This window comes from Adiantum capillus-veneris, chromosome 6, assembly GCF_014529385.1.
Source record: "Adiantum capillus-veneris isolate H3 chromosome 6, ASM1452938v2, whole genome shotgun sequence".
Classification (NCBI taxonomy): domain Eukaryota; kingdom Viridiplantae; phylum Streptophyta; class Polypodiopsida; order Polypodiales; family Pteridaceae; genus Adiantum; species Adiantum capillus-veneris.
Window position 1 is genome coordinate 160,359,038 of NC_140936.1, and position 26,087 is coordinate 160,385,124.

Consider the following 26,087-nt stretch of genomic DNA (forward strand, 5'->3'; position numbering starts at 1 on the left):
TTGCAGATATTGACTCCATTCTCTGCAGGATTATAGCCTCTCATTGTTAGCTGTTTGACAGCCGGTGCTAAGATGGGGTGTTAAGTCATTTTGTGCTTTTGAGCTTGCTTACTACACACATGTAGTCTTGTCTGGGTTGAATACATACAGCGAGAGTGCACAAGGCATGCTCGTTTCAGTTGGCATGTGACAAATCATCGAAACGTATTTGTTTGGTTGATCCAGTTCTTTGAGAACCATGTTCATTCTGACAGCAGAGGGGCTAGTTTTGAGTTTCTCCTCTTCTACATTTTTAAGTTACGCTTAATATGGTCATCGATTCGGATTCCAGACATAGTGTTGACCAGTTGACCATGTTTGCAGAAAACTGAAGATTTACCTCCTGAGAGAAGTGGTGAAACAGCTCGACATATGCACTATTATGCATTCGCAGGTCGAACAGGGGTGCAGCGGTGGTCTCATAAAACTGAGGTACGTTTGTATTTTGCAGCTGACTACAATTTTCCTCGGGTAGTATGGGTTTTTAAACTTACTAGCACAGTAGTCCTCTGCGATGTTTGCTTGAGTGGGTTCGTTTTTGACTAGAAGTAGTGGCTGGAAACTAGGACACCTGTATGGCAGTAGCAGAACAGTTTTTGCTTAAAATCTGGCTACATTGAATTTGACTCCTAAAAATATATTGGTGAGATTCAAATCTCATATTTCTGCAGGATTTCCAAATGCCTTACGTCCAGTGTCTAATATATATTTGAAGAAAATTTTGAATCTTTTTTGCAACGAAATAGCTGACTGTTCCTCTGCAGGATTACCATAGGCCTTCCGGGGAAGCTGAATTGATTCCACAACATAACTACAAACTTGATGCCAACAGCATGAACAGCCGTGGCAAGGGAGAAGTAAGTCAGTTAATTCATGTTTTCCCTCCTGCAAGAGGTAATGTTATAAAAGCTTAAGTGAGATATGTCTTTGCAGTAGTTTCAATGAGATACATAGGCTCAAGGTCTAGAATTGCAAGGTATCTTGGACCTTTGTGTCAACGTAGACCATAAAAAGCTTCAAAAGATGTAAGCAAAGACAATAGCTTGTTGACAATGGTTACGTTGTTTACTTGGCATGTATCACTAAGCAGCACACAAAAGAATCAAATTTGTGCAGGGCGTAGATCATACAGTAACCTTGACATTTAGTTGAAACTTACAAGAGAGGCAGCCATTTGCATTTTGGGATTTACAAAGGGGGTTCATCGATTCATTTTAGCCATCAGCGGTTCTTAGTCACGACTTTGCAAGGCATGAAACATGTACTGAGGTGGAGGTTTATTCAAATTGAACACATTAAGCTACTTCGTGTTAGAAATTACTAAGATTTTCAAGGAATTGTTGCTTCCGTACAAGTAGATTAGATACCTTGTGAAAGATTCCCTAAAGAGCCCATCATACGAATCATGAAAATAGCTGTTCTGTACATGCTTCATGTGGAAGGACTGCTGGTCAAGTTTGGGGACTGGGTGAGTTTATAACAACCACTACAGACAGTCCAGCTTCATGTGACAAAATTCGGTAGTCTTAATTGTAATTTTATCCAGACGGGTGGCCCAATAACTTTAAGTCCTTGACCTGTTATCTATCTTCCTGACATAAGCAATTTCTTTCATTGAATCAATTCTGTACCTTCCGCCTATACTGTTTGTTAAGTTCGGTCATGTAAGCTTGCTCCTAATTGTTGCCTGGACAGTATGTGATGAAGATTTATGAGCTTTGAAACAGTGCAGAATCAATTATATGAAAAATGTGATATGCAGGTGGAGTGCAGGGAATTTCGTGAGTCCATTCTAGGAGTGATGCCACACCGTTGGGTAAAGCTTTAGTACAGAATCTTTGTCTTTACGGGTTTGCAGATCATTTCTTGATGATGACTGGTTCTATGCATATTTTAACAGGAAAGGAGAGAAGATACAAAATTTGAGCTAGCACATTTCCGCAAGCATAAAAGGAAGGCCCACAAACAATTGCCTGGAAGGAAATCAACATTAGGAAATCAGAAACCAGATGATGCTCTCAAACCTGGAAAAGATCCTGGAAATAAGTTGGCAAATATGATCAGCAAAACAGCTAGTCTGGCTTCAAACACAAAATCAGTGAAAGTAATCGTGATTTTTAACTCTACTTTTGAGTCTCAAATTTCATGCAACCCATATTTCTGCTTACTTGATTCTGGTCGGGTGGGGGGGGGGGGGGGGGGGGGGGAGAGCAATCTAAGAGTAATTATAATTTGTGAGAGTTAGAAGAGGGAAGTTGAATTTTTGAAGTCATATGTTGACTCTTCCCTAGAGAGCTTGCTAGGAGAACTTTCTCCTCAGAGAGAGACCTCAGGTCCTCGTCCCTGGGCACCCCCATATGAGTTAGTGCAGCACAACAAGAGGAGATTACGAGTCAAATTAACGACCTTTTGGCTGAGGGCTAATTCAACCCAGTTCTTTACCCCTTTGTTTGTATTGATCACAGAACTCTACATAAGATAATGATCAAAATCGAATTCCTATTTCACGGATCGATGTCATTTTTGACAGGTTGCGGGGATCCACTCCAGCTGGATTGATCATAAGAGTGGATATTACCAGAATAGCATTGCACCTGGGGACATTCTCAAGACTGCTTTAGGACTACCTTTTGAGTATGAGAGGTTCTAGTGATGCTTTTGGTTTTATCAATGTTCCTGCAGCTTTGAAAAGGATGATGGACAGGATTTTCAAGGGATATCCAATATTTGTAGGCACGTTCGTTTATGACATTGATTCTTCTCCTGAACAGAAGTTCAGCATAGGGAGCATTTGGCTCAGGTGTTCCAAGGTTTAAAGCAACACGGGTTAACTGAGCGACGAGTGATTTTGTCATGAAGGAGATTCACTTCCTTGGTCATATAATCTACCTAGAAAATATATGCATATCTCTGTAGAAAATATGTGCATGGATTAAGCAAGTGTTGCAACCATTAGGGATTGGCCAACCTTAAAGATTGTTCATGATTTCAAGAGAATCTTGGGCTTATGTTCTTGTTAGACCATTCATCATGATGTCTGCAGAGATTGCAACACTTATATGAAATTCCCAAGATAGGAGTGTAAGGGTAAGCCCAACTTGTGGCACCATATGGGAATGCCCTCTAGCCACCTAGGAAAGAAATATGATGAGATGGTCCAATAGCAAGAGGATGCAACCTCTCTAGCCAAAGATTGTAAAGCACCAAGTCTATATTAGAGTCTATTTTCCAATGAATCAATTACACTTTGAGCTAACTTCACTGTGTCTATATTTTCTCTCTATGCTTTTGCACTTGTCACAAATTGATGACGTGGTAGTGCCCGGACACACACTCACGACGTGTTGACGTGGCTTGATTGTACGGACGCCCGGACTAAGGGCTGGTAGATAGTACGGACGCCCGGAAAAAAGCGCTGACTGGTTGACGTGGTAGCGTACAAATTTTACGCACTTTCCGCTGACTGGCTGACGTGGCACTGTACGGATCTCCGCAGAATGTGCTGATTGCTTTTGGCAGCACTAGCTTTTTGGGATGAAAGCTTTTAAGTTTAATGCTTTTGGGGCTTTACTTTTAGGATCGCTTGTAACCTTTATATTGGACCCAAGGGGGACTCACTCTGCAGAGCATGTGGATGTAGAGTTTGAGAGTGAGCACTCGCGGGCAATTGTACTTTGCTCAAAGATTAATATAAAAGAAATACCGAAGGGGCGCCAATCTTGCTTTTGGGGCTTTACTTTTAGGATCGCTTGTAACCTTTATATTGGACCCAAGGGGGACTCACTCTGCAGAGCATGTGGATGTAGAGTTTGAGATCGAGCACTCGCGGGCAATTGTACTTTGCTCAAAGATTAATATAAAAGAAATACCGAAGGGGCGCTAATCTTTGGGGCCGGTATCTCTTGGCACGGAACTACGCCGGGCCATGTCGATTCTCTCTCTCTCTCTCTCTCTCTCTCTCTCTCTCTCTCTTAATTTTGTGAAGTGTTTTGAAGTGAATCTTTGTTGTGTCGTAACAAAATCTTGACTTGGGGTGTCCAAGTTTGTTACAGTGGTATCAGAGCACGGCCAATTTCTCTTCTACCGGGAAATCCGATTTCTTTTCTAGCGACACTTATGGATTCTGAAAAGAACCAATCGACCTCTATTAACCACCGAGGCATGAGGAGGCAACACAAAAGATTTAAACGACTTAACAGAAGATGAGGACGGGCCATCTTGGCCTACACAATATGAACTTTTGGAGATGCAACGTCGACAACAGGTTGATGAGTGCACAAAGCAGATGCTTCAGCTTGCTAAAGATCCCCAGTTTGCAAAATTTTTGACTCAGCAGTCCATGGTTGAAGTGCATACTCAGTGGCAAAAAGTCACTGAACCACCAATAAACCGGCAATCAAGAAACCTCCTACTCCAAGGATGTTTACAGAAGAAGAACTTTAAGAGGTGGTTCAGACCTATATTAGTTAGCTTTTGGACACGAAGAATCAATCGAAAAAGCAGTTCAAGAAGCGCAAGAAGGGGACTAACTACCCTGGTTACTTGGGCCGTTAATCTTCTTTTGCATCTGCAAGAAAGGAGAAGAAGCGTGTGCGTTTTGAAGGACTACCCAGTTCTTCTTCCTCTTCTTCTAGCTCTTCCGACTCGAGTGAGGAGGACAGAAAGGGCAAGAAGCGAAGCAAAAAGCAAAGCTTCGAAAAGAACAAGAACAAGGCAAAGAAATTCAGATTCCGACCTATTTCTGACAGCTCTACGGAGGAGTCATCCTCAGACAGTTCAGACTCCGACGACCACATGTTTTACGCGAAAGAGAAGCACTTTTACAGAGCCAACCAATACGACTTTCTCGAAGATAAGAGCAAGAAGACAAAGGAATTCAAAGAGGGTGGACAATCATTAAATTTGAATCCTTTTCTGGATTCCGAGATGCTCCGAGGGCTTTGGCGTTCATCCAGCAGTTTGACATAGCCTTCTCTGGAGGGCATTACTCAGAGCACTCCAAGATCGGGGATCTTCGGATGATTAAGGGAGATTCTTGGGATGCATATTGCGAGAGGTTTTGGGACTCTTTTTGTCATAAAAACTAATATCTAATAATTCCAAATGATTTTCTCATGTTAAACTGATCATTTAATATGGGGAAGTACGAGGAGAGTAAAAGCTAGAATATTGGTAAGGCAGCAGACTCGTCTCTGTCAGGGATCCAAAGCAGGGAAAATAGGGATCCAAAGAGGGACAGCCTGCAAAAGAGCACTGTGCTTCAATGGGGCTTAAAAGACCTAAGGTTCAGCTCCATTAAGACTTCCATAGGCTAAGGTTCCAAAAATTAAATCTTTTATCCAATGGCCAAAGCATAGGGAAATTGGATGGTCATGCGAAGACAAAAAAGTCTTCCCACATCCCTAGGAAGGAGGGGGCGAGCCCATATTGTAGGGGATGAGAGAGAAACACACACACACACACACGCACACTCCAAGGCTCCCCTTTTACACAAAGGGAATACTGGACACATGTCAAGCTCCTAGGCCAGTTGCCGCCAACCTCCCCTCAAATCCTATTGGATGGTCATAGAGGTGGACCAATGAGAATTAGGCTAGAGTAAATTTGGTCTAATCAATTTAAAAATGCTTGATAAAAGAACCAATAGAAATTAAGCTCCCTAGAAGACTATTGGATAGTCTACCAAGGGGTCCAATGAGCATCCAACAGCCCAATGGCTTGCCTGATTCCTATTGGCCAGAAGACAAAAAGGTCCAATGAGAGTTTAGATGAATTATTTAAATACCTAAAGCTCTCACAAAAGGGAACGGGAGGCACTTGTCAAAAGGCTATCAACTATGCTTCTAATTTGTGATTGGCTAAGCTTTATAGGAGCCAATGGGAAGCCAGCATGAGCATTTAGCACCAAGATGAGAGAAGGGGCTGCATTAACACACACACACACAACTCATGTGTGCAAGAACTCCATCTCCTTCTCCAAGCATTGAGAAGTAGAGGCCTACACCACCAACTCTTGGTTATGGAATGCAAATCCAACCAAGAGCCAAGCTTCAATGGCATGCTCATCTCCTCTACCATGCTAATTACTAAGCTAAACTATGCTATTAGAGTGATTATGTGAGGAGAATACTTCTTTCTCGTAAGATACCTCTTCTTCCTCTCAATCTATCCTCATTCCCTGCTAGCTCTCACCATTTTTGCAGGTGTGTTAGGTCTTGGGACTGAAAGCTAGGGACAATAGGTGTGATTTTCAAGCATAATTTGGTGCATGAAGCTCTTATCTTCATTGCACCAACGAGTTTTGTCAAGGAACACAAGAATTGTATTGTACAAAAGTCTCCTTTGATGGGAGAAGCTATAATACAAAGCCTTTATGGAGGGGGGACCTGGTCCTCAACTGTTGTCGATTGTTCTATTTCTCTCTCTTTTCAAGTATTATCAATGCCAAATTAGCTAGGTGTAAATTGCTATGTTGCTTTCTCAATTAAGTACTCTCTATGCTCATTAGGAACTTGTCGTTAATGAAATGCTCACTATGTTATCAATTTCCGCTACACACAAGTTATTAGTGCATTAAATGTTACACTTTTCTACCGACCTCTTCATTTAAGAAGGTCACATTTAAGGAACAGATTGAGCGGTTTTGCTGCGGACTCCCTACAGAGATCCGAGATTATTGCCTTGAACAAAAATCGGACTCTGTTCAAGAATGAATGGGTCATGCGAAATGGGGTTTCTTGATACATTCGGGGAATTTGACCTACCCCACTGATGAAATCTTGATTCAAAGGACCAAACACACTTCGAACAATGAAAATCGAAAGAAAAAGAGTCCCTAGGAAAAGAAAGATACACGACTCCGACTGACTCTTAGAGAAAGGGCTATGTAATAGACTTGGACACTCCAAGTCAAGAATCAACCGCGACAGCACCAAATAACCACTTCAAAACAATTCACAGATCACAATAGATTTGCACTGGCCCGGCGGCGTTCTGTGCCTAGAGATATTGGCCCCAAAGACTGGCACCCCTTTCGGTATTTCTTTTTGTATTAATCAATCATCAAAGTACAAGAGAGCGATTAGGTTTCACTCTCAGACTCTGCGTCCAGATGCTCTGAGAAGTGAGGCCCTCACCACTAATTTAAAGATTACAAGGGATGCCCAAAAGCAGAACCCCAAAAGCTTGAAAGCAAAAGCAGATTCTCTCTCTCTCTCTCTCAATGAGAGTCAGTAAAAAGCAAGTTCTCTTTTTCTCTCTCTTTCTCCCGAATCATAGCAAAAAGCTGAGATTTGCGTCGCTCAAAATTTCCAAATTTTTTTTTTCCAACCTCCGCAATTTCTGGAAATTAGGGTTTTTGGCAGAAATTAGGGTTTGCAGGAATTTTAGGGTTTCTGCTGTCCGCCACGTCATCACTTTGTGACATACCCCCCTCTTGAAAGCATTGTAATCGACCGCGATTATGCGTGCAAAACTGACAAAAGCCATAAACCGTCTTAGCAGACACTGATTGTTAGTACCTACGTACTAGGAACACACATCTAGCACATGTACAAAATCAACAGTCACATCACACGACATCATAGGACATCACCAGACATCACAGGACATCACATGACATTCAACATTCATTCAGATCTGAGATTATAATTTATCGGCAATGTAGCTAGCAATCACATCTAGGTCCAATTGGGACCTCATTGATGTCCGATTGACTAACCCCTATTGCAACCATGTCTATTCGAGATCAAGTAGACCAAAATGCTGCAGTCATTTCGTCTATCAGATCCTGTACTCAAAAGAAGTGAAGAAACAAATCAGTATCATTATCAGGAATTCCATTTCATAAAGTCATCCAGCAGAATACTGTCAGCTCTCAGTATCCTTGAAGCTCAAAGAGACATCAGTGACTTTAGTACCTGTTGACAAAGGAGCGGAGTAACTCCCCTGTTGTGCATCCCACTGCACCAGATCTTTGGCCAAGCTCAATTTCTGGGTTCCGTTTGGAGTAGACTATGCTAAACCAAAACATCGAGGTAAAGTTTCACAATCCGAGGAGTATCTGCTATGTCCTCCTCCTTCATCCACTTCGCATGAAATGCAGGAAAGTTCTTGAACTTAACCAAGAACCGCCTTCGGACTTTACCTTTCTTCGTATCGTTATGTGCCAAAATCTGTTCAGGAACAAGGATCTCCTCGTTTTCTTCCACTTCGGGTTGCTCATCAGGCTCCCCATCATCAGACACATCACCCTTAACAGGTTGCAAGAGACTCACATGCAATGCATTGTGAATCCTCCAAGTATTTGGCAGTTTCAATCGGAAGGAGACATCATTTATCTTGTCAGTGATTTGGAAAGGTCTGTAGTATCGCATACTAAGCTTTGGAAAAAGCCTCTCCTTTCCCTTTTTCTTTCGTAGGCGTGCCTTCTCAAAACGTAAGAGCACCCAATTATCCTCCTTCAATTTCAAGTCGCGACGATGGCGATCCGCTGCCTTTTTCTGTCGTTCTTGAGACTCCTGCAAAGTCTCGCAAACCTTGGCAAAAGCAGTATTCAAATCTCGCGAATATTCATCTGCTTCAAATATCTAATCTTTTGTGCTCAGGAAGGATGGAACCTTCGCAGCACTTTCAACAACCTCACATGGCGTCTTCCCCGTCGAAGAGTGTATCGTGTTATTGTAGGCAAATTCCACCAAAGGTAAGTTCTTTTCCCATCGAGTCTTCCGATCCAAGATACAAGACTTCAATAAATCTAAAACCACTGAATTGGCAATCTTAGATTGCCCGTCAGTTTGCAAGTGGAACGATGACGAGAACTGCAACCGCGTGCCAATGTTCTCCCAAATTGATTGTCTCAGACGTGCCATGTAATCGGAAAATCATCGTGATCATTTTGTGTTCTCGGGAGATCAAAAATGAAATCCATTTCAATATTTTCCCAGGGGCGGGTGGGTATGGGTAAAGGCTTTAACAATCCCTGTGCCTTATGCCTGTCAAAATTGACCTTCTGGCATACTAAGCAACTACGCACAAACTCTTCCACATCCTTTTTGAGTTTCGGCCAAAAAGTATCTCTCTACCCCCTTCATGGTGGTAGCAATGCCGCGGTGACTCGTAAAAGGTGGACAGTGGCATTCAATCATAACCTTTTCCCTCAACGGTTGTGTAACGCACAACATAGTCTTTTTCATCAAGTAGCCTTCTCGAAGGGAGTATCCAGCTACTGTCTCCCCATCCCGTATCCGTGTGAAAATATATGCAAAATCTGTATCTGTGGCATACTGATCGACCATATCCTCGAAGCTCCTATGATGTATCGCGGAAATAGCAAGATCCAACGGCTTCCGAGACAAAGCATCTGCCACCACATTCTTCTGTCCCTGCTCATGGACAATCTGGAAGTGAAACTGTGACAAGATGTTCGCCCACCGCATCTGCTTTTCCGAAAGCTGCTTCTGTGACAAGAAGTTGCGCAAACTCTGATGGTCTGTAAAGACAGTAAAATTCGCTCTGAGTAGGTAATGCCGCCACTGAGTAAGAGCATGGATAACCGCCAAAAGGTCTTTCTCATATATCTGTGCTTTCATCTCCGGCCTAGAGAACAATATGCTCTCGTAAGCAATGACATGGCCTTCTTGCTCCCAAAAGAATGAGTAAGAAATTGAAGTTCATCAAGTACAATCTCTAAGCCCTTCATTTATCAAAGTCGCTTTCTCGGCCCGGTAGTCAACCACGGCGTAGTTCTTGTGGTACCAAGGGATCCTGAGTAGAACGTCACTCGCGTGCCCTGAACACCCCTGTCATTGCAAATGAAGTTTGCCAATGCTCGGTGTAATGGCAACATCCCATCCGGGTGCCAGTCGAACTACCTTCGCCCGTGGCGTCAGTTTGTCGGGCGTAATTCCAAATCGAGCCGCCAATTCCAAGTGAAAAGAAGTTGGCCTTGGCTCCTTCATAAGAGCTTCCTGATCCTTCACTTTGCCTCAAAAGCGGTAAAGTTTGTACTTTCATTCATTAGATTCGGTGCACGTCCCACGCCATGTGGTACCAGTTCTGCTTTTCTATGTGCCTTTTCTGCCACGTTCCTGAGCTGCTCTCGAACTCTCAGGCCTGTCGTCGTTCTTATCATTCTGTTCTTTCGGTGCCTGTTTAGGGCACTTTGTGGAGATATGTCCATGTTCCCCGCATCCAAAGCACTTCCCCTCCCTGATGAAGCGAGCTTTCTCCTGAGGAGTAAGCTTGGGTCGTGCATCCTTCTTCTCTGGGTTGCTCTTTTTCCTTCTACTTTCATTCCCAGAAGTCTGTTCGGCTCGTTGTGTCATGGCCTCATCTGTGGGGTAGGTCAGACTGTCGGAGTGAATGGCAAATCCCCGCTTCGCATGACTTGTCAACTCCTGAATAGAAGCTGACTTTTGTTCCAAGCAGTGATCTCGGATCTCTGTAGGTAGAGCCAAGGTAAACCGCTCAATCTGTTCTCTGAACGAGATCTTCTTGAATGAAGAGGCGGGTAGAAAAGAGCTCCAGAATCTTTCACAATAAGCATTCATTGTATCTTTTTTGGTCATCCGAAGATGGTTCCAAGCAGCTCGTATATCTCGTTCATATTCTTGCATCAACCAAGAAGAAATAAAAAGCTTCTTAAATTTCAGCCATTTAACTGGCGCAGTCTTGTTTAAAAGAAGCGTGGATCACCAAGTATGAGCATTCCCCTTAAAGTAAGAGGTAGCTCTTCGAATCTTGGAGTGCTCTGAATAGCGTCCTCACGCGAAAGCGATGTCAAACTGCTGTATAAACGACAAAGCCTTCGAAGCATCTGAGTATCCTGAAAAAGTATCAAACTTGATCGAGTGGCCACCTTCCTTAAACTCTCGGACTTTCTTGCTTTTATCTTCGAGAAAGTCATACTGGTTGGCTTTGTAAAAATTCTTCTTGGTCGCATAAAAGTTTCCGTCATCGGAATCTGAGCTGTCTGTAGACGAGTCCTTGGTAGAACTGTAAGTCTGTGGGCGAGATTTAGCCTTCTTTGCCTTTTTCTTGCCCTTTCCGAAGCTTTGTTTCTTGCTTCGCTTTTTACCTTTTCTGTCTTCTTCGCTCGAATCTGAAGAGCTAGAAGAACTGTCAGAAGAAGAAGAAGAAGAAGAAGAAGAACTGGGTACTCCTTCAAATCGAACACGCTTCTTTTGTTGCTTTGCCTTGTCAAAAGTCGATTGACGACCCAAATATCCCGGGAAGTCAGTGCTTTTCTTTTGCTTTTTTCCGTGCTTTTTTGGCTTTCTTTTGCGCGTCAAAAAGCTGAGCAATCCGTGCATCAACCACCTCTTCTAATTCTTTCTCTGAATATTTTTTGTGAGCAGAAGGTTTCTTGAGAGTGGGTGTAGTGGTTTTCTGCCACTGCTCATGCACTTCTTGAAAAGAAGTCTCGCTCATATATTTTCCAAATTTCGGGTCCTTCGCAAAATTGAGCATCATCTTCGTTGCATTGCCGATCAATTGACGACGCTTCATCTCTCTTTGCTTCGCCTGAGTAGGCCGAGGCGGGCCATACTCTGTCTGAATCTTCGTTATGATCCCAGCCCGCATCTCCAGATGCAGAGGGAGTCGACTGATCCTTGCGTGAAGCCATAGGTGCCGTGGAAAAAAAAAATTGGGATCGGATTTCCCGTAGAAGAGAAATCAGCCGTGCTCTGATATCACTATAACAGACTTGGACACTCCAAGTCAAGAATCAACCACGACAGCACCAAATAACCACTTCAAAACAATTCACAGATCAGAATAGATTTGCACTGGCCCGGCGGAGTTCTGTGCCTAGAGATATTGGCCCCAAAGACTAGCGCCCCGTTCGGTATTTATTTTTGTATTAATCAATCATCAAAGTACAAGAGAGCAGTTAGGGTTTCACTCTCAGACCCTGCGTCCAGATGCTCTGAGAAGTGAGGCCCTCACCACTAATTTAAAGATTACAAGGGATGCCCAAAAGCAGAGTCCCAAAAGCTTGAAAGCAAAAGCAAATTCTCTCTCTCTCTCAATGAGAGTCAGTAAAAAGCAAGTTCTCTTTTTCTATCTCTTTCTCCCAAATCATAGCAAAAAGTTGAGATTTGCGTCGCTCAAAATTTCAAAATTTTCAGCCTCCGCGATTTCCGGAAATTAGGATTTTTGGCAGAAATTAGGGTTTGCAAGAATTTTAGGGTTTTTGCTGTCCGCCACGTCATCACTTTGTGATAGGCTAACTATCTCAAAGAGGGGAAGTGTTTTGGTTGCGGGGAACAAGGGCACATCTCCGCAAAGTGCCCCAAAAAGGCACAACAAGGACAGATTGAAGCTTGACAGGAACCGTTGCTCTCTTGGCTCTGTTGAACCCTCTCTTCTATTCCTTGCAATTAATAATATTCGAGCCACGGGTATAGATGCTTGAGTGCTTATCTTTGAAGGTAAAGAGGAGTAGTAAGTAAAAGAGTAAAAGTTTACCAGTAAAATTTGCTAGTATGGCTGACAAAGGAAAAGAGATTGAAATGAATGTTGAGAGTTTTGATTTTGCTAATGAAAGAGCAACTAATGATGTCCCTATGCTTGTAAACTATCTTGTTTCTAGGCTACAACAAGCCCTAGGCAACCCATCCCTCCAAGGGGAAGTGCTACAGCAATTGTGCACCCATGGTATTCTGTAAACTCCCCACCAAGAAGAGAGAGTACCTAGGAAACCTCCCTAGTGAGACTTCCAAAAGAGGACTCTCTCCAATAAGGGAAGAAGAAGAGGATCCGTACAAAGGGCACTTTTGGTTCTACGGACAAAGTCTTGGCCTTTATCCAAGTTCCAACAATTCGATGCGGCGTTTGCAGATGAGGGCTTCACAGAGTCCTCCAAGCTACGTCATGTAGCTATGCATTTTTAAAAGTCCGCCAGGCAATGGTGGTCTAGCCTACGAGCAAACGGTGAAGCTCCACAAACATGGAAAGCTTAAGAACTTACATCATGAAGCAGTTTTTCGCTACCGATGCCAAAGAAAAAGTACTCACCGAATGGCGAAGCTTGAAGCTCTCTCCCTACGAATCTATTCACAAATATGTAGACAAGTTTTGGGATTTACATCTCAAAGCCAGTGTCTTCAAAAAGATGGATTTTGGAGAGCAAAAACAACAATTTTGTGCGGGTTTAACTGAGGATATGGCGGAGTATGTTAACTCCCAATGGCCACGTACCATATATGTGGTCATACACCATACCATGGTGGCTTCTCGAATCAATTCCCAAAGGGGCTAAGAGAAATCTTAAGCCCACGAAAAACAAGGACCGTAACGAGCCTAAGGGGGAGGACAATGTCCAAAAGTCTCCCAACCAACAACAACAAAGCTAAGGAGAAGGGAGTTTATAAAGGCAAAAATAAACTCTCGTTTGAAGTGTCAGAGCGTTATCAGAAAGATAACCGTTGTTTCAAGTGCGGGAGCAAGGGCATGCTTATCGTGCTTGCCCCCACAAGAATACATGTAATGAGCCTCTAGAGCTACCTTGGTCGAAATTCAAGTAGAGGATGCTCATCACAAAGGATCTCCTCCATGCCATGCTTGGGGAAAGGTAAAAGAACATGATGCTTTTATTCTCTTTGACCCTGGTTCTACTCACAATTTCATATCGAGAGAGTTGGCCACCAAGCTAGGCATCCAAGCCTATGAGATGGGAGATGTCCTACCTGTCGATGGTGCTTTCAAGGGGCAAGAAGCCTCAGTCACTCCCTTAATTGGAAAATTGAGGCTCCATGTCCAAAGCTATGTGAACAAGGAGGATTTCTTTATGTCTCCTCTCAAGCACGAGGATGTAATCCTAGGGGCACCATGGTTTGATCGCATGGCTGGCAATGTTAAATTCCCTGAAAGGCAAATCTACTTTAGGTTCAGGGAAAACGATATGTACATAGATGCTAAGGTGTTGGGTAGTACCATATCTCTTGTACATAAGCAAGCTTTCAATAAGTCAATAAAGATGCTAAGGTGTTGGGTAGTACCATATCTCTTGTACATAAGCAAGCTTTCAATAAGTCAATAAAGAGCTCTATTTCCGTGTACATGATTTTTGTTAAAGATTCTCAAAATGAACCTAAAGCTTTAGCAAAAGAAAATAAAAATAATCAAAAGGAATTAGAGGTATCCAATTTCCGCAAGGGGTTTCAAGATGTTTTTATTGACAATATCCCTTGTGAACTACCTCCCAAACGAGGCAATGACGACCATGCAATTGAACTTCTTCTAGGAAGTTGACCGCCTAATAAACCTCATTATAGAGTTTCCGAAGCTCAACAAGAGGAGATTATGCGGTAAGTGCACGAGTTAGTTGGGAAAGGCATAGTTAGGCCTAGCTCATCTCCATTTTGTTCACCCGTGTTATTAGTGCAAAAGAAAGACGACACATATCGTATGTGTGTCGACTATAGAGCACTAAATAGGATCACTATCAAGAATCGGTTTCCCGTTCCATAGGTAGAAGACCTATTTGATAAGCTACAAGGGTCGACCTATTTCAGTAGGATTGACCTAAAAAGTGGCTACCATCAAATAAGGATAGTTGATCAAGACATTGTAAAGACCGCATTTCGCACTACGTTTGGTCTTTACGAGTACATTTTCATGCCTTTTGGCTTGACCAATCCAGCCACATTTAACCGCTTGATGGAGGAGCTATTCAGGCCTCACCGAACCTCTATTGGAGTGTTCTTTGATGATATAATCATCTACTCTAATTCATTAGACGAACACAAGCAACATCTCCAAGTAATAAAGTTTTACAAGAGAATAAACTTTATATTAATCGAAAGAAAAGTGAATTTTTCTTACAAGAAATTCAGTGTTTAGGTCACATTATCTCTCAAGATGGCATCCAAATGGATCCATCAAAGCTAGAGGTAATAAAAGGATGGCCTAATCCAAGGAATCTACATGAACTAAGAAGCTTTATATATGTGTGCATACTATAGACGCTTCATAGAAAAGTTCTTATAAATCGCAGGACCATTACATGACCTAACAAAGAAAAACATTAGGTATATATGGTCCACCAAGGAGAACAATGCTCTATAAAAGCTTAAAGAGAAGCTTATCTCTCAACCTGTGCTTACACTGCCGGATTTCTCAAAGCCATTTGAGGTCCAATGCGACGCTTGTGGTGATTGCCTTGGAGTTGTTTTGCTCCAAGAAGGGCACGCCATAGCCTATGAAAGTCGAAGGCTCGACACTGTTGGGCATATATGAGAAGGAACTCTTAGCAGTTCTGGAACAGCCTTGGACACTCCAAGTCGAGATTCTACCGCGACACCACAAGAATTCACTTCAAAACAGTTCACAGTTTACAAATGATTCGACACTGGCCCGGCGGAGTTCCGAGCCTAGAGATATTGGCCCCAGAAACTGGCGCCCCTTTTGGTATTTCTTTTTGTATTAATCTGACTCAAAGTACAAGTGAGTGGTCAGGACTCACTCTCAGACTCTGCGTCTAGATGCTCTGAGAAGTGAGAGCCCACACCACTATTAAATAGATTTACAAGGGATGCTAAAAGCAGAGCCCCAAAAGCTGCCCATAAAAAACTGCCCCAAAAGCCATGTGATTTATCTCACAAGGCTTTGCAAATAAAGCAACTTAAATCAAAAGCTCTCTCTCTCTCTTAGGTGCAGAGGAATGAATGTTTGCGCTTTGCTCAAGATGAGTGCTCCGAACTGTGCTCAAGGTTCCTTTTAGTTCTTATGGAAGGGAGAGCCTTCCGTTCTTAATGGAAAGTGCTATGATCACAACAAAGTGAATGGACACTGTGAGTGCGAGTGTATGAGACTGAGAGAGAGAGAGAGAGAGAAGAGAGATACGACACCAGAGACGTTGTAAAACCCTCCTCCGAAGGCCCCACTCTCGTCGGCGAGAGTGGTGTACTTATGATTGCACAAGTGGTACAATGACGATGCAATGGACTGATGCAACTTGGGACTATGCCGGTGACGACGACGACTTTAGGGCTGAAATCTGCGGTCTTCTAACTTCTGTCCAAAAACACTATGGGCTGAAAATCTGGGACTGTTTTCGGTGGCTGAAAATGACTGTTTTGGCTGCGTTTTTGATGGCTGAAAATGACGATACTTTGCAAGTCTTTACGGCTGAATCTGCTGCTATTCATGCATGCTGAAAATGCTGCCTATCTGCGGCCAAATGGGCTGAAAATAGAAAACGCTGGGGGCTTCCTGTAGCGTTAGTGAAAACGCTGGTTGGCTGGGGCAGTTGGCAATGATCAAGGCTGAAAATGCCAGGGCTAGGGTGAGGTGTGGCGATGATAGCAAAAACCCTAGGCTTAGGGATGTTCTGGGCTCGCCAAGGAAGGCTTGGAGAGGTCTTGCTGAGAGAGAAGGGGTACTTGCTGCCTGAGGGCCTGTTGTGCTCCTTGTTCATCTGCCAAAGAATGCTAGCTTTGGGTTGCTTATATATTTTCTTAGCAAAATTGCCCTACCTACTTTTGTTGGAAAGTCACTTAAAAATAATAAGTGAAAAATGTCAAAAATAGGGAAAATAGGCTAAATGCACTGTAAAAATCCCCTAACTGATTCTAATGGATTCTGATGATCATGCTGTGTGCAACCAGAGGATATGCATCTACACTAAGTGACTGGGCATGCACGGTCTACGAATAGACTCACAAAAGTGCCAGATCACTTCTAAATCTAGACTGACTGAACTGACTGAACCCTGATCATGCTGTAGCTTGTCCACGGACACATAGGGTTGGATGTGTCACGTGACACTCTCCTTGCGTAAGAATTGCGTAGCTGAAAACTGCCCACGCATCAGCAGCTAGCGCTTTTGGCACCGCAAATTGCGGAGGGTCCGTACGGCATGCCACGTCAGCTTTTCCCCCGAACTTGCCACGTCAGCATTTGCTTGCTTTTTCGGGACTGCTGCTAGGAGGTGTGTGTGAATACTGGGCAGCCACGTCACTGAATTGTGACATACCCCCTCTTGAAAGCATTGTAATCGCCCTTGATTACGCCTGCAAAACAGACAGAAGCCATAAACTGTCTTAGCAAACACTGATTGTTAGTACCGACGCACTAGCAAGACACATCTAGCACATGTACCAATCACATCACACGACATCACAGGACATCACTTGACATCACAGAACATCACATGACAAATCACATTCAACATTCATTTGGATCTCAGACCATGATTTATCGGCAATGCAATTAGCAATCGCATCTAGATCCACTCAGGACCTCATAGATGCCCGATTAACTAATCTCTACAACCATGTCTATCGAGATCGTTCAGACCAAAATGCAACGGTCATTTCGTCTATCAGTTCTTGCACTTAAACAAGTCAAGAACAAATCTGTATCATATTATCTGGAATTCCAGTTCATAAAGTCATATAGCAGAATACTGTCAGCTCTCAGTATCCCTGAAGCTCAAAGAGACATTAGTGACTCTAGTATCAAAAATCGAGGCATCTGTTGACAAAGGAGCGGAGTAACTCTCCTCTTGTGCATACCCACTGCACCAGATATCCGGCCAAGCTGAATTCAAGGTTCTATTTGGAATAGACTATGCTAAACCAAAAGCTTTAAGGTAAAGTTTCATAATCTAAGGAGTATCTGCTAGGTCCTCCTCCTCCATCCACTTCGCATCCAATGTAGGATAGTTCTTGAATTTAACCAAGAACCGCCTTATCACTTTACCCTTAATCTTTCTGTCCTTATGTGCCATTATCTGTTCTGGAACAAGGATCTCCTCGTTTTCTTCCACTTCGGGCTGCTCATCCATCATCGGGCACATCGCCTTTAAAAGGCTTCAAGAGACACATGAAAAGCATTGTGAATCCTCCAAGTTTCGGGCAACTTCAATCGGAAGGAGACATCGTTTATCTTTTCGGAGATCTGGAAAGGTCTGTAGTATCTCATACTAAGCTTTGGAAAAAGCTTCTCCTTTCCCTTTTTCTTTCTCAGGCTTGCCTTCTCAAAACGTAAGAGCACCCAATCATTCTCCTTCAATTTCAAGTTGCGACGATGGCGATCTGCTGTCTTTTTCTGTCTTTCCTGAGATTTTTGCAAAGCCTCGCGGACCCTGGCAAAAGTCGTGTCCACGTCGCGCGTGTACTCATCGGCTTCAGAAATCTTATCGTTCATGTTTAGGAAGGGTGGAACCTTCGTAGCACCTTCAATAATCTCAAATGGCGCCTTCCCCGTCGAAGAGTGTATTGTGTTGTTGTAGGCAAATTCCACCAAAGGTAAATACTTTCCCCATTGAGTCTTCTGATCTGAGATGTAAGACTTCAATAAATCTAGTACCATTGAATTAGCAATCTCAGATTGCCCGTCAGTCTGCGGGTGGAAAGATGACGAGAACTGCAACCGCGTGCTAATGTTCTCCCAAATAGCCTTCCAAAACAAACTCGTGAATCTGGGGTCCTGTCGGAGACAATCCTCTCGGGCATGCCATGTAATCTGAAGATCTGGGCCACAAACAGTCTCGCTAAGTGATCCGGCTTGACTGTTTTCTTCACTGGAATGAAATGAGCCTGCTTGCTAGATCTGTCAATAACAGTCCAGATACCATCGTGACCACTCTGTGTTCTCGGGAGATCTCCATTGCAATACTTTCCCAGGGGCGGGTGGGTATGGGCAAAGGTTGTAACAATCCCTGTGCTTTATGCCTGTCAAACTTGACCTTCTGGCATACCAAGCAACTGCGCACAAACTCGTCCACATCCTTCTTGAGTCTCGGCCAAAAGAAGTATCTCTCTACCCCTTTTAAGGTGGTAGCAATGCCGTCGTGACCTGTAAAAGGTGAATAGTGGCATTCGGTCAAAAGAAGTATCTCTCTACCCCTTTCAAGGTGGTAGCAATGCCGCGGTGACCTGTAAAAGGTGAACAGTGGCATTCGGTCATAACCTTTTCCCTAAACGGCTGTGTAACACACAACATGGTTTTCCTCATCAAGTAGCCATCCTGAATGGAATATCCCTCTACTGTCTCCCCATCCCGTATCCGTGTGAAAATGTCTACAAAATCTGTATCTGTGGCATACTGATTGACCATATCCTTGAAGCTCCTATGATGTATCGCGGAAATAGCCAGAACCAATGGCTTCCGAGACAAAGCATCTGCCACGAAATTCTTCTGTCCTTGCTCATGGACAATCTGGAAGTGAAACTGTGACAAGATGTTTGCCTACCGCATCTGCTTTTTTGATAGCTGCTCTCGAACCTTTAGGCCTGTCTTCATCCTTGTCATTCTGTTCTTTCGGTGCCTTTTTAGGGCACTTCGCGGAGATATGCCCAGTTTCCCCGCATCCAAAGCACTTCCCGTCTTTGATGTAAAGAGTTCTCTCTTGAGGAGTGAGTTTGGTTCGTGCATCCTTTTCTTTCTTTTCTGGGTTGCTCTTCCTCTTTCTACTTTCATTTTTCGAAGTTTGTTCGGTCCTTTGCGTCATGATTTCATCTGTGGGGTAGGTCAAACTGCCCGAGTGAATGGCAAATCCCGTTTCGCATGACATATCAGTACCTGAATGAAATTTGACTTTTGCTCTAAGCAGTGGTCTTGGATCTCTGTAGGAAGACCCAAGGTAAACCGCTCAATCTGTTCTTTGAACGAGATCTTCGTAAATGAAGAGGCGGGTAGAAAAGATCTCCAAAATCTCTCGCAATATGCGTCCAATGTATCCTTCTTGGTCATTCGAAGATGGTTCCAAGCAGTCCGTATGTCTCGTTCGTACTCTCGAGTCAGCCAAGAAGAAATAAAAAGCCTTTTGAATTTCAGCCATTTAACTCGCGCCATCTTGTTTAATAGAAGCGTGGACCACCAAGTTCGAGCATTTCCCTTGAAGTAAGAGGTATCCCTCCGAATCTTGGAGTGCTCTGAGTAACGCACTCCAGAGAAAGCTATGTCAAACTGTTGTATGAAAGACAGAGCCTTCGAAGCATCTCTTTAACCAGAAAACGTGTCAAATTTAATTGACTGTCGACCTTCCTTAAACTCTCGGACTTTCTTGCTTTTATCTTCCAGAAAGTCATATTGGTTGGCTTTATAAAAATTCTTCTTCTTTGCATAAAAGCTGCGGTCGTCAGAGTCCGAACTATCCGAAAACGAGTCCTCAGTAGAACTGTCAACAACTGGGCGAGATTTAGACTTCTTTGCCGTTTCCGAAGCTTTGCTTTTTGCTTCGCTTTTTGCTTCGCTTTTTGCCTTTTCTGTCTTCTTCGCTCGAGTCAGAGGAGCTAGAAGAACTCTTAGAAGAAGAAGTACTCCTTCAAATCGAACACGCTTCTTTTGCTTTCTTGCCGACGCAAATGTAGACTGACGATCCAAATAACCCGAGAAGTCAGTTCCTTTCTTCTGCTTTTTTCCGTGCTTTTCTGCTTTGTTCTGCACGTCAAAAAGCTGAGCAATTCGTGCATCAACCACCTCCTCTAATTCTTGCTTTGTATACATCCTTGGAGTAGGAGGTTTCTTCAGTGCCTGTTTATGGGGTGGTTTTGTGGTCTGCCGCCATTGTGAATGCACCTCGTCGAAGGAGGTCTGGCTCATAAATTTTGCAAATTTCGGGTGCTTCCCAAAATTTTGCATCATCTTTGTTGCATCGCCGATCAATCGTCGACGCTCCATCTCTTCGAGCTCCGCCTAAGTAGGCTGAGGCGGGCCGTACTCGTGTGAATCTTCGTTGTGATCTCTTCCCGCATCTCCGGATGCAGAGGAAGTCGACTGATCTCTGCTTGAAGCCATATGTGCCGCGTGAAAGAGACCGGATTTCCCGGTAGGAGAGAAATCGGCCGCGCTCTGATACCTCTGTAATAGACTTGGACACTCCAAGTCGAGATTCTACCGCGACACCACAAGAATTCACTTCAAAACAGTTCACAGTTTACAAATGATTCGACACTGGCCCGGCGGAGTTTCGAGCCTAGAGATCTTGGCCCCAGAGACCGGCGCCCCTTTTGGTATTTCTTTTTGTAGTAATCTGCAACTCAAAGTACAAGTGAGTGGTCGGGACTCACTCTCAGACTCTGCGTCCAGATGCTCTGAGAAGTGAGAGCCCAAACCACTATTAAATAGATTTACAAGGGATGCTAAAAGCAGAGCCCCAAAAGCTACCCATAAAAAACTGCCCCAAAAGCCAAGTAATTTATCTTACAATGCTTTGCAAATAAAGCAACTTAAATCAAAAGCTCTCTCTCTCTCTCTCTCCCCCCCCCCTCGCGTAAGAATTGCGTAGCTGAAAACTGACCACGCATCAGCAGCCAGCGCTTTTGTTGCCGCAAATTGCGGAGGGTCCGTACGGCATGCCATGTCAGCTTTCCCACCGAACTTGCCATGTCAACATTTGCCTGCTTTTTCGAGACTGCTGCCAGCGGGTGTGTGTGAATACCTTATAAGAAGCCACGTCACTGAATTGTGACAAGTTCTGCATGCTCTAGACTCGTGGAAGCACTATTTATTGGGGTTTCCTTTCATTTTGTAGACGGATCACCAAAGCCTTAAGTACTTCATGACGCAGACCAAGCTCTCCGACAAACAAATGAGGTGGGAATATTTCCTTTCGCAATTTCATTTTCATATTGCTCATATTGCTGGCAAGCATAATCAAGTAGCCGATGCACTCTCAAGACGACCAAGAGTAAATGCAGTTTCCATAGCAACTCACAATGATCTATCTTCTATGATAGATGAGTACGCGATTGATCCCGATTTTAGAGATGTGATTTCAACCCTTGCAATAGGGAAGAAAGAAGAACCATTTACCCTACAAAATGGTTATCTTCTCTATGGCAATAGACTCTGCGTTAGTAACTCACTACGTGAGAAAATAATGTATGAATCTCATGCTCCTTCTTATGCGGGGCATAGAGGGATTCAGACTACCCTAAAAGGGATTGAAACATATTTCTATTGGCTTGTCATGAAAGCAAACATACAAGAGTATGTTTCAAAATGTGTGGTATGCCAAAAGACGAAGTTTGATAGAAGCAAGCAACCTGGATTGTTTCAACCTTTGCCAATCCCTAATTCACCGTGGGAGAGCATATCCATGGATTTTATCTTTTGATTGTCCAAGTCTATCCATGGGAATACAGGAATATGGAGGATAGTAGACGGGTTTAGTAAACAAGCACATTTCATACCTGTCAAAAAGACTATCAAAGCCCATCAAATGGCAACCCTCTTTATATCACAAATCTTCAAGTATCATGGCTTGCCAATGTCCATAGTGTATGATAGAGATCCTAGAATGACCAGCAATTTCTGGAAGGGTCTCTTTGAGAATTTAGGTACAAGGCTAAACTTCTCTTCGGCCTATCATCCCCAAACGGATGGCCAAAGTGAAATAGCTAATCTAACCATTCTTGATCTACTCAAAGCTTATGTCACAGAAGTAGATCAAAAATCCTAGTGGGAGAAGTACTTACCCTTAGTGGAGTATGCTTACAATAACACTGTACATACTTCCACGGGAAAAGCACCTTTTGAGGTGATAGAGGGAAGATCAAAAAGTCCCTTGCTACTCAAAGTACATGGGAAGATCTTCGTTGCAAATCAATATAGCCGAGACTTGCAAGAATCTTTCCAAAAGATTAAGGATGCTTTATCGATCTCTCAGTAAAAGAAAAAGGCTGTTGTTGATAAGCACAGAAGAGCCCTAGCCTTTAAACAAAACGATTGGGCCTTTCTTAAGTTTCCCAAGGCTCGATTAAGGCACACAACGGGCAAGAATCCTACGGGACACCAAAAGTACTATGCTAACTTAGCAAAAAGGTACTATGGTCCCTTCCAGATTCTTAGACCAATCAATGAGATGGCCTATCAACTCAAGTTGCCCAGCCATTGGCTCATACACAATGCTTTCCACGTGAGCCTCCTAAAGCCTTACAAAGGAGAGCCACCTCAAGAAGCAATTATTGAAGACCCATCGGAGATCGAGGACCAAGAAGAGGTGTCGCAGCCCGAGTCAATTCTCCGACACGAAGACAAGGTATTACGAGGCGGTAAGACTATCCGACGATATCTTATCAAGTTTAAAAATTATCCTTTTGAAGATGCTAGATGGCTGCAAGGCATACAATTAAAGAATAACCTAAACTTTGTCAATGCTTACAATGATTCCCTCGAGTAAGCAAATGTAAATATGTATAAATGAACAAAGTTTTTGTCTTATAAGACTCTTTTTCTTTATTGTGCACAAATTTTAATAAGTATGTATGCTTAGGATCATGTTTGTGGAGAAGATGTCTCCCGAACACCAAGTAGAGCTTGTCACTCTACTATGGAAGATTGATACGGACTAATGTGCAGACATGCTTGCGGCTGCTAACGCTCTCAAGCACCAAATGGATTAGTCATCCATTCTGGGACGATGTCGTAGGGTAAAATAGGGGTACTCTACCCGCTAGCAAACTGACTAATGACTAGGCTTTATCTTCTCTACCTCATAGTCGAGGACGACTATGATTTCAAGAAAGAGGTAATGTCATAAAAACTATTATCTAATACTCCCAAATGATTTTCTCATGTGAAACTGATCATTTAATATGGGGAAGTATCAGGAGAGTAAAAGCTAGAATATTGGTAAGGCTGCAGACCGCGCTGCAAACCGGTCTCTGTCAGGGATTTAAAGGAGCGGAAATAGGGATCCAAAGGGGGACAACCTGCAAAAGAGCAATGTGCTTGAATGGGGCTTAAAAGACCTTGTTGTCTTAAAGCTGTCCAAGTTGGAAAGTGATTCGCTGTAAACTGACTGTACCACTTGTCTGCTAAACCATCCAAGGTTGATGGAAACAGCACCAAATAAGCATCTTCTCTATTAAGACCACAACCTCTACAGAGAGATACAAATCTCCTTGCATGGTCATCTGCATCTTCTGAGGAGAGTCCCTTGAAAGTAGGAAACTTGAGGTTTACCTTGGCCAAAACACTGGTTAATTCCTCCATGGCCTCTTGCTCAAGAGCCTGTTGGTCAATAGCTTGCTGTAACAAAATGGGAGAGGGCTTTACTGGGGAAGGTGACTGGAAGATGTAGAACCCGATTGAGGAATGGATGATGCCGTATGTAGAGGTATGGGTGATGGGGTTGGTGGATTCTACTAGGTACCAAGGGTTGATGCCTTCTATGGTAGTACTTCATAGGAAAGGCTCAGCTCCATTAAGACTTCCATAGGTTAAGGTTCGAAAAATCAAATCTTTTATCCAATGGTCAAAGCATAGGGAAATTGGATGGTCATGGGAAGACTAAAAAGTCTTCCCACATCCCTAGGAAGGAGGGGACGAGCCCATAATGTAGGGGATGAGAGAGAAAACACACACACACACACACACACACACACACACACACACACACACACACTCCAAGGCTCGCCTTTTATACAAAGGGAATACTGGACACATGTCAAGCTCCTAGGCCAGTTGCCCCCAAATCCTATCGGATGGCCATAGAGGTGGACCAATGAGAATTAGGCTAGAGTAAATTTGGCCTAATCAATTTAAAAATGCTTGATAAAAGAACCAATAGAAATTAAGCTCCCTAGAAGACTATTGGATAGTCTACCAAGGGGTCCAATGAGCATCCAGCAGCCCAATGGCTTGCCTGCTTCCTATTGGCCAGAAGAAAAAAAGGTCCAATGAGAGTTTAGATGAATTATTTAAATACCTAAAGCTCTCACAAAAGGGGAACGGGGGACACTTGTCAAAAGGCTATCAACTATGCTTCTAATTTGTGATTGGCTAAGCTTTACAGGAGCCAATGAGAGGCCAACATGAGCATTTAGCAAGAGGGGTCGACCAAGATGAGAGAAGGGCCTGCATTAACACAATTGTACACACACACACACACACACACACACACACACACACACACACACACACACACAACTCATGTGTGCTTGAAGAACTCCATCTCCTTCTCCAAGCATTGAGAAGTAGAGGCCTACACCACCAACTCTTGGCTATGGAATGCAAATCCAACCAAGAGCCAAGCTTCAATGGCATGCTTATCTCCTCTACCATGCTAATTACTAAGCTAAGCTATACTATTAGAGTGATTATGTGAGGAGAATACTTCTTTCTCGTAAGATACCTCTTCTTCCTCTCAATCTATCCTCATTCCTGCTAGCTCTCACCATTTTTGCAGGTGTGTGAGGTCTTGGGACCGAGGCTAGGGACACTAGGTGTGATTTTCAAGCATAATTTGGTGCATGAAGCTTTCATCTTCATTGCACCAACGAGTTTTGTCAAGAAACACAAGAATTGTATTGTATAAAAGTCTCCTTTGATGGGAGAAGCTATAATACAAAGCCTTTATGGAGGGGGGACCCGGTCCTCAACTGTTGTCAATTGTTCTATTTCTCTCTCTTTTCAAGTATTGTCAATGCCAAATTAGCTAGGTGTAAATTGCTATGTTGCTTTCTCAATTAAGTACTCTCTCTATGCTCATTAGGAACTTGTTCTTAATGAAATGCTCACTATGTTATCAATTTCCGCTACACACAAGTTATTAGTGCATTATGTTATGAGCGCGTATAGAGCTAGAAGAGAGAAAGTGGAGGCGCTCACAATGTACAAGAACTTGAGACTTGATGATAAGCTTAATCTTGACTTTATTAAGAGAGCTAGATACAAGACTTGGATTACATGACTTGAGTACAAGACAAGGCTTGATTGCAAGGACAAGACTTGAACATAAGACAAGAACTAGAAGAGGGATTTCCTCATAGGAGCCTCACAACTGGTGTTGGGAAGACTGAGGGGCTTGTGGCCCAAGACCCCTATTTATACTAGTGCTTGAGGAGGTTAGAAATTTCTAGGTTCTTCTTGAGGAGGTTAGAATCTTCTAGAACCTTCTTGATCCTTCTAGTTCTTCTAGAACCTTTTGGATCCTTCTTCAACTTTCTAGAGCTTTCTAGAAACTTCTAGATTCTTTCGAAATCTTCTCCAAGATTTTAGAAACTTCTTGATCCTTCTAGTTCTTCTAGAACCTTCTAGATCCTTCTTCAACTTTCTAGAGCTTTCCAGAAACTTCTAGATTCTTCCGG

General features: G+C 43.2%; 1 protein-coding gene across 1 annotated transcript in view; it reads left to right on the forward strand.

Annotated features, from left to right (window-relative positions):
- The window catches only part of LOC147456609 (FG-GAP repeat-containing protein), a 67,529-nt gene that overhangs the window by 32,129 nt on the left and 9,313 nt on the right, over positions 1-26,087 (forward strand). Inside the window, exons 6-9 of the mRNA XM_086515040.1 lie at positions 364-471; positions 804-896; positions 1,802-1,855; positions 1,940-2,143. Coding sequence (XP_086371166.1) covers positions 364-471; positions 804-896; positions 1,802-1,855; positions 1,940-2,143 — 459 coding nt within the window. The remainder of the gene's footprint in view (positions 1-363; positions 472-803; positions 897-1,801; positions 1,856-1,939; positions 2,144-26,087) is intronic.